Source organism: Helicoverpa zea, chromosome 7, assembly GCF_022581195.2.
Source record: "Helicoverpa zea isolate HzStark_Cry1AcR chromosome 7, ilHelZeax1.1, whole genome shotgun sequence".
Lineage (NCBI taxonomy): Eukaryota > Metazoa > Arthropoda > Insecta > Lepidoptera > Noctuidae > Helicoverpa > Helicoverpa zea.
The window spans coordinates 9142092-9154436 of record NC_061458.1 but is presented as its reverse complement, the minus strand read 5'-3'; the positions used below and the strand labels follow the sequence as shown (position 1 = coordinate 9154436).

The window sequence follows — 12345 nt, the reverse complement described above, 5'->3', positions numbered from 1 at the left end:
TTCGATTTTTTTACCCTTTGCTTGGTTGGTGTGCAGTATCATGAGTGTGTTTTGAATAAACATTGGTTAGTTATCCAGTATTTGCGGTTTTGTGGTCTGTTGTGTGGTTTTCGCTAAATGAGCTTTATATAGGAAAATAGAACTATGCGCTCTAAATATTAATATCGTGCATATCGTAGGGTTTCAAAGCATATGATATGGCTCGAAGGTATTAACTAGTGGTTTCACATTATTTTAAAAATATATTTGTATAGAGATGATCATTTCTTGCGCTTTACAATCGAAGGTATACAAATACCTACAGCAAAAGTTAATTATTAAAAAAAGACATTTGTGAATTTTTATTTTATGCAATGTACACACTATACATACAAATTTAAACTACTTATCTTTATACATTAAATTAGGCTACTAAACTAAATATCTGCCTACCTCTTAGAATCACACTGACAGCGTAGAATATTCTCTCTAGAGAGCGTAAACTATTTCAGAGTAACCGCAGAGCGCCGCCGCGGAAACGTTCCCGTATATAAGGGAAAGTTTTGAAAAATGCTAATGTCCCTGATTGTGGACACTCGAGATTTATCGTCATATTAGGTGCAGGTACCAACTATGAGAACTTTGGCTGGAACCTCCTCTGGTATCACGTTATAGAGGAAGTTTTCTGACTATGTCTTGATTGGGAAAAAAAATTAGAAATAGAGTTATTTTTTGCTTGATGGATATTGTAATCGTTAAATTTTTAACTGCCTATTTGTTTTAAGTGAAAACTGTTGGCATTAATAATATTATAGTAGGCACCACTTCATGACGCAGGCCATATAAAATGTTAATGCGAATTAACAAATAATTACAAGCGTTTTGAATTACATTTCATACCTGTTTCACATTATAAGTAGATGTTGTAAAATTGGTAACATTTTAATTAAATGCATCAATGATTTATGAATCAAATCGAGCGCAAAACATACTAAAAATGGCTTTTCATCTGTTTGGGAGCATAGCAGTGAACTAGCCAAGTTGAGCAAATGTACCATCTTTTCCTCGAAGCAGTAAAGGTCATTTTTGAACTCACTTATAGTCTCTTTTAAGGCTCCAGTATAAAATACTTAAAACATGTAGTATAGTTAGAAAAATATGTTAAGAAAATGATGTTTACGTTATCATTAATCTGGGGCCTTAAACGCTCCTTCAAAAACATCTTCTAAAACTATAATACTTTGTTACCGTAAATCAAGATAGCATTACCAAGATCGCAAGCACTACGTTACGCTGTCAATCCTCCCTGTCGTGTCAATAGCCATCGTTCAATCAAGGTCTACCTGGTACCGGATTAGCTTGGCTAGTTTAATTGCGCAGTAAACTAGTCACATCCATACGGGAACGTGACAGCGATACTGTGGGGATTGTGATTGAAACTATGGTAAACGATTCAAGTGTTGGGAAATTGTTTGTTTGACTGAGGGTAGATTTTCAGTACAGAACATAACTTTGACCTTTTTACTAAATGTGATAGATTTGCCTTTTTTTATATATCTACTAGTACGAAATACAGCATTGTACGTTAGTACGTGTTCAATGTTGGTGTTCAAGAAATATAATGAAAAGTCTATTAAAACATCATCAAGACCTTTCATCAAGACCTTTGCCGGTCTTCAGCAGTTTTCATTGCTTAGGTACCTACTTGTTTCATGTACAATCATCATTGCACATATGTATTTAAATTATTATGTAGATGAAACCAATTGTAACAGATATTCACAGTGAAATTGTATTACTGAATCCGTTTTCGTAGCCTGCTTGTTACGCTGGTTTATCTATTTGGTGGAAATTGATTGTTCCCATTACATACAATATCTTCTTCGTTATTAGTACTACTAATCCTTTTCTTGCACGTGAAGGTAAAAATTATAAACTCTTGTGAAAAAAATCACTGTAGGCAGGTTATTTATAAAATCACTTTGATAGTTACTAGCCGTGGTCAAAACTGTTTGTTCGCCTAGTTGACATGACGTTGTTGATGAAACTTTAAAAAGAAAACTTTGCTTATTTGAACCTATATTTAGGTACGTAGCAAGAGGAAAGGTCTACAGAAGAATATTCTTTTGACATTTCAGTGGTTCTTATTGTAGACATATCAAATAGTATTTGGGTACAGAGTTTCATAATTTCTCAATTATCAACAGTATATTTGATAGACTAAAATCAATAGGTACTTTATAAGAGAAGGAAAAGACTCAAGACTCTTCACAATTAAAAAAATAGGCTATAGGTAAATACACAGTACTACAGGTATTAGTAAAACTTTCTTGAGGTAAAAATATTTATCGCTTTATGCAGTTGTTAGTCAGCATTTTCAGAGGATTCCCGGCCCGAAGGAAATTAATTTACTCGTTATTTATGTGGAACCGCTCTAGAATATAAATTGGAACGTTTTCCTGCTTTTTTCGCTGATTCCGAGGTATCGTTTCTTTTACCAATTTCGCTGGCAATTAATAAAAATTAGGATCGTAAGAGCTTCCATGGACGACTGTATAATTGATCGTCATTGCCACTGATATTTTATAAATTCCTGTTTAATAATTAGGCACTTAAATTACCATATTAGGTACTTTCGTTTTTAGAATGTTTTTATTTATTTATTTCCTCATAGTCTTATTTATTTTTCTTAATGTAAATAGGTGGGTGTGGTAGTGAAAATGCTGCAATTCAATAGAAAGTGGAGTAAAAGGTAGGGTTCAATTAAAACTGTAAACTGAACTCGTAATGTAAAAAATTGATATCTTTCACTACAGCGTGCGGATACCGAAAATACCTAATAATGAATGATACCGAAAATAAGTTACCGAAGTTTATTCATTTTAAAGAAAAAATGGGAATTGAATTTAAAAATATGTGAATGCGATGTATATTCCATAAGTGTATTTCGAAACTTAACGACCTGATTACTTGTTTTTGAGTTAACTCAAATGGTAAAACAATACTCCACCTATTTATAAACCTGATTAAAACCAAAACAGTACCTACCGTACGAAAATACCCATCAAAATAGACGTTAGTAAATTTATTTACACGTATTATCGGAAACTACCGAATATGAATTCATTAACGACATGTAAACTTAACATCAAAATTCATTCAGGTAAAAAGCTATCAAGTAGAAGAGTACGTTAGCATTCGGATGAGTATAAAGGAGTGAATATAGTGTTATACCTACGAAATGCTTAAAAATGCAATTTTCAGCCGCAGCGGCCACTCTCGAAGGACATTGGTTGGACATTTTGACACACACAACGGTATCTGCTTACATGGGGGTGCAGAAACTGTATGCTTCGACGGCACCCGTGCCCTTGATCATAGCTAGGTACTCTCATAGCCCGATGGGCTGGCAATCCGACACTACCGGAGAAAGATCAAGAGTGTCTCCGAGACACGGGTAGACTCTGGACAGCTTTATGAAATTTCCTTACAACAAACAATGCTATTTTCGGCCCGAACCAGGAATCTAACCTCAACCTCCGTGTATAACAGTCACGCTTTATGACCAGTACCAACGGGGCAGTCTTATAAAACTATGATTTGTCCTCAATGCCTCTCGGGGATACGGAGTAAATATTTGCTTGCTACGTGACCTACAAACTGGGCTTACGACAATTGTGATTTGTAAGTGTATTGGCATCTACAATTGGCTTTCAAATCCTTGTTTGTCTTGAATAACAGGCTTATTGGGCATGGATACCATAAGGATGTTGATCAGCTCAATATTAATTCTTCTGAACTTTGAATGGACATAATGGATCTCTGTTGGCACATGCATGCATGCATGCATGCATGCATTATAAATTGAAAGACTCATTTTGGGCACACATTTTAGTATAAAGTGCCGTTGGTAAAGTAATAAATAAATAAATAAAATAAATAAATAAAATAAATTAATAAAACAAATAAATAAATAAAATAAATAAAATAAATAAATAAATGTAGAGCTTGAAGTAGATGTATATCACCCGCTAGTTTACTCAATGTAACCTCACCCTATCTTTCCCATAACGAGTATATAAGACGAATATTCTCAGAATTTACATACAACTATAAACTTTCATGTGGACAGCACCTAACTCCTTAAACGGTAAGAACATTTTCATTTACTATTAAATTGCTAAGGGCAGATTTTCCATAGATAACTTTTTCATACTGTTTTTCATAATTGCATCCAAATGAGTAATGTGACTCGTAATATTTGAAATCAGATATGGAATATGAGCGTTTCGATATCGTTTTAACCGACTTTTCAAAAAAGAGTAGGTTCTCAGCTATTCTAAGTTCTTCCCTGCCAAATATAAATAGGTAAAAATGCCTAGAGCAAGAGAGAACAATATCGCAAATCCAATTTTTCCACAGCCAGCTTTCTCTCTTTTCAATCCTCAGCCACAGTTTTCGCAGAAATGTATTGAATAAATCAAAGACATGTATTTAATAAACAAATATGCTGTATATTCACTTTGTTCAAACAAAATGTTTTAAAATTAAACCAAAAATATCGAATTGCACACTAATTATTAATTTAGTATACTTATTTACTGTTTACTGTTATTTGCAGAACTGTTTTACTAGACAAATAATCAATTAAACTATGTTTAAAAATTCTACACTTCAGCAATAATGTTTACACGATCACCATCACGCGATTTATCATTAACTTCATGAAATCACCGATCAACAAAGGTCGCGGGTTACGTTTCTGTTTAGTTGGACCATCTATCTTTGACATATTTAAAACGGGCCAGTAGTAACCAAACAAAATCATTTTTACTAAAACTAAGCTGAAAATAAGCAATCAAGAAAAAATGCAGACAACCCCCAAAACTCTCGCTCTCTATCACTTCCCATACGCTATTGCTTGGAAGAAGAAGAAGACTGGTCTTGTAATAACATATCTAAAATCCGGCCAGACCCATGAAGCTTATCATCATGGCCTTATCCTACGTGGATGCTAACCAACCAGACGCTAGTCATAGACGTCAGCTGTTTGAACATAAAAATGCACAGTCCCCAAAACGACTTCCCAACACCATCCTCTAACACATGCGTTATTGTTGTAAAGATGAATACAGTTGTTCTTGTAATAACATATCTTAAAACCAGCCAGAATCATGAAGCTGATCATCATGTCCTGTCTCCTGGCCTTATCCTACGTGGCTGCCGACCAGACGCCAGTCATCCTCTGCGGTAGACAGTTGGCGAACACACGGGCGCTCCTGTGTTATGGGTCCGACTATGTCGACAAGAGGAATAGGATTATGACAAGTTTGTATACATTTTTCTGTTCATATGAATACAATTATTTTAGTGTTTAGGCGCCTCTGATAGGATACGTAAATATTGCAAATGAATGAATGACGGTCGTCATTCTAGTTAAGGCGTTGAAATGTTAGTTTAAAACCAAGACATTTTCTTTATAGACTGTATTTGGGCGATAAATACCGAAATACTGAAAGCCAGTTTATAAAGCATTAAAGTTGGAAAAATGCGAAAATAGATTTTATTTTTGCACTTTTCTCTTTATGCTATCTACTATGTCGTTTTAGTCAAAGTTGAAAGTCACGACAATTTTATAATTTTCTGGAGGGAACAAATATAATGACCACCATAAAATGCTTTGATACCCTAAGTTTTGTAACCAGAAATATCTACTGAACACCAGAAAAATAAAGTCTAAAAATGTAATAGTACCAGCTATTTTAGTCACGACTTCACTTTAAATTGTATTCGACCACCAAATTTAGTAAATGATCACCAACTCTTGACGACCAAATTAATGTATTATTTTTGCCTAAATAAGTCACTGTGATTGCCATAAAATGTAGGCTTATTACCAAATAAAGTATTATGATGCCATATTAAGTTATGTGTCCGGCTTGCAATGCATGCGTGAGTGTCAGTATGACGAGTGACAGGGGAAAATGGAAGAAAATGACATATTGCGCCGACCCCAAGTAAAATTGAGAACAGGGCAGGAGAAAGAAAAAGAAGAATGTGTTTCTCAATACACTCCCTCGAAAACACACTCTTATCGCACTGTTTAGAGGCATGCAATAGACAATTTTCCACCCTAGTGCAGGAAAAGGGTCCCCATAATGTTATTACATTTATTGTATCAGGCCGAACTTATTTTTTTGGAGTCAGTTTACTTAAACAGGATAGCAAGATGTAAAAACTTTGATTATCATTTTATATTAAATCGCTGGTGATCATTTACTACTTTTGGGATAACAATGATTTATTTGGACTCATTTTGCTTAAATAGGATAGCAGAATTTAAAAACTTTGGTTGTAATCTTACTTTAAAATGGTGGTTTAATTTTGGTGATCGTTTACTATTTTTGGCTTACGCATGATTTATTTTGGAGTAATTTCACTTAAATAGGATAGCAAAGTGTTAAAACTTTGGTGATAGTTTTACATTAAAATGCGAGTTTCATTTTGGTGATCATTTACTATTTTTGTCTGCTATTTGTTACTATATCTGGTGATCAGTTAAACATAAGCCTTTTCTGGACCCAATAAACCGAGTTTTACGAAACAATTCAAAAAAAACAATCTTAACTTGACCTAGATAAACCAACTAAGGAAATTCACTCTCCAAAAATCAAGGAAGGTATTTGAAAGCCCTTGAAATTTTCGGTAGGTCATGTTTATTCAACTAGATGCATAACACAACAGTGTAAGAATATTCATCGTCACGGTCCGAGGGTTCTTTTTTCAAAAACATAGACCCCTAATTTTATATTAAGAATATTTGTTTACTTTTAAAGTGTTATCCTGGCAGTTCACCTATAACTAAGAAGGATATATGCTGTTTTTGTTGTAAGTAACTTTTTTTTTCTATTCAGCTGATTTCTTCCCTGGAGATAAAGCGAATGAGATTGACTGGCCCTGGACTGGTCGTCGAGGAAGTTTGTCTGCCAACTGGTCGCGATACAAGAGAGGTGGTCTGGCTGATGAATGCTGCCTCAAACCTTGCACCACTGATGTTATTCTGAAGTACTGCTAGACGAACAAAAGCTTTTATTCCAGCGCTTTTAAAATGAGACACTTTTTGCCATCCTATCTCTAAAGTGATATCAGTGAACTAGCTGATATTATTATATAGCTGCAAAAATCATATTTCGATAAGGTCTCATTTTGAACGCCCTCGAATCTAATATTTTTGTACCAATTTATTTATCGTAAGAGCATAAGTAACTAGTCCACATAAATGTTTGTATACTCATAGGTACATTGTACTAAAACCTTAACAGGTTTTTTTCGAAATGACTGAGAAAATTATTGAATAACACACTATTTGTACATTTTGAATTAAAATAAAAATATATAAGAAAAGAGAAACAAGCTTTTCAATGTCCATTGAAATTAGTGTACATTTTACGTTTTTAATTTCCAATCTACGTGGGAGGGAATACAAATCAGAGGTATAAAGGAGAGCTATTGTGTTCCGGACGGTGGAAAAACAACCAATGTTTGAATAGGGAATATCAATATTGATAAATATGAAGGTATAAAGCCTGCTTGCTATGTACATGTTTTTATTTTTTGTTCTAGCCAGTAATGAAGTATCGAAAAGATGTTACATTGTAAAACAAATATTTGAAAATCGAAACATATGGGTATGGGTAGCCATTATGAATAATTGATACCTAAATAAATGCTATCAAAGGCTTATTTTTTAGGTTTATGAATAAAATCAAGCAGAAAACACGGAATGCTGTCAGAAAGGCCTGTTTAAGGTAAACGTACCAATACTCGTCGGATTTCGGAAATCACCGACTTTGAAGCGCTACTGTGTGTTAAATATTCAATATAAAATGAAAATTTTTGCATGACGTGATAGAGTATTTATTCGTTATTCTAAGTAATTAATGTTTTTTTAATCATTTTCATGGGTTTATGTACTTATTAAGGCAAAAGTAAAAAAAGGGCGATTTGTACCAATAGTCGTCTGATTTGTACGGATACTCGTCAAATATTCCCAGTACTCGTCAACTTTTAATGCTAATGTGAACTCTCTGCTCTTGAACATAAAGTTCAAGTTATGTACTTTTTTTTTGTGCTTGACTTTGTTAAGCATACTTGTGCCTTTGAAACATTAGGTAGATAGATAGAAAACCAAATCCCTATTTAGAATAGCAGGTCATAATCTGTTACAAGAGCAAGTATTCAATAAAACAGATTATATTATATTACATTTTAATTTATATTCCTATCTATCAAACGCTGGGAACCACAAAATAAGTCTATAAAATATATGTTATATTTCGTAATCAATCATATAACCATGCAGTCATGTGCATATGTAGCACGAGTAAAATTATTACTATTAAAATATTTAAATTGCAAAACCAATATTGTGTTTTCCCAAAATTTATATACAACCTTCGCTCCTCTCCCTTATGGAAGCAGCCACATCTTTTAGACAGAATTGACCAAATTATCCGTACTATCCTTCATCTCTTTTTAATTTGGCCTTGGACGACCGAGCGTGGCTTCAAGCCACCCTTTTTTTTTTAACGACGTCAAAAATCATTAAATGACCCCTCCCGCTGTGGGTTAGCAGCGGTGAGGGAGTGTCAGACTCTTACTGACTAAAAACCGTCGTGTTCCGTCATAGGCATTTTATGTACCAGGGCCGCGGTATCTCTTTCGAACAACCCGCAGCCCCGGCAGGCCTTGGCCCTGCAGGGCCCCGCTGGGGTTGCTGACATCTCTTTGAGGAGCGCGTGGAACAACGCGCGCCGTCGACACGGGCGCGAAGCCACCCTTCCGATCAGATTCGGTGGCCTCGGCGTCCGCAAAATTTCCAGTTTAAGTCTACCGGCGTTCCTATCCTCGGTCTGCGGCACTAAGGAGTTGACCAGCAAAATTTTAGCCCCTTCACTGGTCGATTCTGAGGTGCATGGTATGAACGCCTGGAAAGTGGCTTACCCAAATACAGCCTTCCCTGACAACCCGGTTTCCCAGAGACAGTGGGACGAGCCGCTCTGCAGATTGACGAGACTAATTGAAACATCTGTTAATACTGCTGAGCGTGCTACTGGCTGTGGGAGAGTGGGAGTCAGGCTATGGCTTCACGCACTGCCGTCACCCAGCGTTGGGACCATGCTGGGTGACACAACATTCTGGCTCGCTACATGCCTACGCCTCGGCGCTCCCACTGGGGCTCCGCATCGCTGTCAGTGCGGCGAATCTGTGGACTGCCTTGGGCACCATGGTCTTTCCTGTGGCAAAAGTGCTGGTCACATGGCACGACACGCCAGCATAAATGACATGAAAATGTGGAGTCCACTCGTGACCAAAAGGCTGGCCTATACTTCGGCCAAAGGATATGCATTGCCATCCAGCGTGGCAATGCAGCCAGCCTTTTGGGCACGATCCTCGCTGACAGCGATGCGGATGAATTTTTTGATACTTAGTTTTAATATTTCCCCCTTTATTATTTTTGTAAATATGAAAGTCTGTGAGACCACCACACTGGTCAATTTTGAGGTGCCGTGTCTGACCGAGGCTTTAAATGCTTGGAAAGTCGTGCAGCCGCAGTGCCGGCCGCATACCACGACATGCTAACATCAACGACGTGATCCGTCACGCTCTTGTTGCCGTCGGCGTACCAGCCGTACTCGAACCAAATGGCTTGGTACGCGACAATGGCAAGAGACCAGACGGCATGTCGCTATTTCCGTGGAAGTTGGGTAGGACTTTAGTGTGGGACGCGACATGCATCGACACTCTTGCGCCATCTCCCGGAACTCTCCCATCCCGGAACTGCATGTTGTGCTGGCTCCGCCGCTGCACAAGCAGAGAACCTCAAGCGGCGCAAATATAGTAACCTTATATTCAAGTACATGTTCAAGCCGTTTGGGGTTGAAACTCTTGGGCCGTGGGGTCCAAGAGCCCGCCTTCTTGCCAAGGATATTTCCCAGCGCCTGGTTGACACTTCACGGGACCCAAAGGCTGGCTTTTATTTCGCACAGAGGTTGAGCATTGCCATCCAACGTGGCAATTCTGCCAGCCTTTTGGGTACATTACCCAGTGACAGCGATGAGGAACAATTTTTTGATGCACTGTATTAGTTTTCAGACAGACAGAGCTCAAGATTCGTGCCGATAACTATAAGATTACTCTTTACCCATCAATATCGAATACGACAAGCAAAGCAGTGACAGCGATGGAAGCTATGTCATCTTAGTTTTAAAACTGATTTTAATATTTTTTGCGTCAAAACTAGTTGAATGACATAATTTTTATACAGGCGCTATTAAAGCAAGTTAGGGAGACGCGGTACAATACACGTGACGACATGCAGTTATTTCAAACAAAAAGCATAGTGTAAGAACAGTCAATTTTTGCTTGCCACAAATTGTAATCCAAGCGTAGTAGAAACAAAGGCTAGTGGTAGTTGTACCCAAAGCGGTAGATATGTATCGTGTGTCCTTAATCGAATGGCGGAGGCCTACAGCGGCCAATATATACCTAAAAAAAACACTCGTAGAAAATGCATACTTATAGGAAACAGGGGATTTAACCATTAAGAAACATATTAATTGAATCGAATAACATGACTGTGTACGTGCATCTAGAACCAGGAGAGTAAAATGTACCCCTAAGAAAAAGCTTTAAAGAAACGCAGTTTTATCAACAAATGTAGTCTAAACCTTAAATATGTTTGTTCTAGAGAGATAACAATTTTGTAAAAGTCCCGATATTAGCTATTTATTCGCATTTTGTACTGTAAAACACAAAATATCCTCATTATGACGAGTTTAGGTGCAACTTTTGAGCACGTCCCAGTAGTCGTCATAATAATTCTAAAATTGACGGGTTTTGGGTCAAATAGGAGTTTTAAAGTACCAATAGATGTCACATTAAAAAAATATATCTTCTATGTTAAAAGTATTCCAAATTGCATATTACATCGTTAGCAAATAAACTTAACTATCTAATTAAACAAAGAAACATACCACAGACCCCACTGGAGTTATGTAAATCAAAGCACAAAACCACGTGCTGAGTTTCACTTTTGACAGCTGAACTTCATGAAAAAACTATTTTGTTAGGGCACACACTTTTCGAATAACATATCTCAGACGCCATGAATGTTAAAACCCCGTATTGTAATTTCAATTGTGCAATATATTATCAACAATATGTTGACATATAAACCGGGCCATTTTAAGTTCAGTAGAAATAATAAATAAAAGTTTTTAGATTAATTGACGACTATTGGGGCATGACGACTTCACCCGCGTTTACCTTATATACTCACACTAATATATAAATTAAATGGCATTTATTATTTGCTTAGGTAGGTGTAGATATGCTCAGTATCTATGTAGTAAGTTTACCTTATAAACAAATTGAAAATGAAACATCTTTAATTAAAATCCTTCGTAGGCGAGCAAACCAAAGTCTAATTAGATGTAATTAAAGTTAATCCCATAAAGGAGGTATATATTTAATATTTTATGTTTTCATTCATAATGAGATTTATTGAAAGCGACCTATTATTTCATAAATACCTTTGGAGGCCTATTATGATATTTTTTGGAATTATTTTGTAGTTATAATTTATTTATTAAAGATTCTTATAATGTGGGTTTCCGCGAAGATTATTCTGCTTCTATCTACATTTTGCCGCTAAAAGGTGTCACTTAAAGGACGCTTATATTGAAGTCGATAAATACATACAGAAAAAGACAACAACTGTAACTCAACCATAAATACCTCAATAACAATTTACTTATTCTGGAATCAGACTTACACCTTCAACTAATATCATCAACAAAAGATAAAAAATGCCTTCAGTAGAAATAGTTACTTTGTTGAACTTTTTGATCCATAAGTTCCCCTTGATGCTTATCACCCTTTCAACATTCGGGATATTGAAGTCATCGAGTGCCATAGTTCAGAGCAATATTGGCAGCAGATTGCCCCAATATGTATCTACGTACTTTGAACATTTATAGCGCTTTCAGATAAATAAGCGGTTTTTTGTCGCGCGTAACAAAACCGATCGTATCGACGCACGACAAATTCCGAGCGGAAAAAATCCGTTGCGCAGTTTCAGGTGGTATCTTTGCTTGTGATAGTTGTCAATTGTTTGCTGTTGTAGCATACGAAGCGAGCGGCGTGGCGTCGACACTTGGAAAACCTGAGCGGGAAATCCGCAAGTATGAAAAGGCTGTTAAAAGCAATATTTAAATATTTCCCCGTGGTTCCCTCGTAACGTTTATTAGTAGGTCGTTATGGTAACAGGTTTCGTGTTCAGTATTATTTGAAATGTAATCAAGA

General features: G+C 36.4%; 1 protein-coding gene across 1 annotated transcript; it reads left to right on the top strand.

The window, feature by feature from the left end:
- Window positions 1-5153: 5153 nt before the first annotated feature.
- On the top strand, window positions 5154-7083 carry LOC124631953 (bombyxin-related peptide A). Its single transcript, XM_047166597.1, has 2 exons — window positions 5154-5307; window positions 6894-7083. The coding sequence occupies exons 1-2, from the start codon at window positions 5154-5156 to the stop codon at window positions 7052-7054; spliced, it is 315 nt and encodes a 104-aa protein (XP_047022553.1). The 3' UTR covers window positions 7055-7083.
- Window positions 7084-12345: the final 5262 nt, after the last annotated feature.

What these genes read in the sequence shown, in the direction of transcription:
- LOC124631953 (XM_047166597.1), top strand. Translation starts at nt 5,154, where the DNA reads ATGAAGCTGATCATCATGTCCTGTCTCCTGGCCTTATCCTACGTGGCT. An exon ending in GAGGAATAGGATTATGACAA is followed by an intron (nt 5,308 to 6,893) that starts GTTTGTATACAT and finishes TTTTCTATTCAG; the next exon opens with CTGATTTCTTCCCTGGAGAT.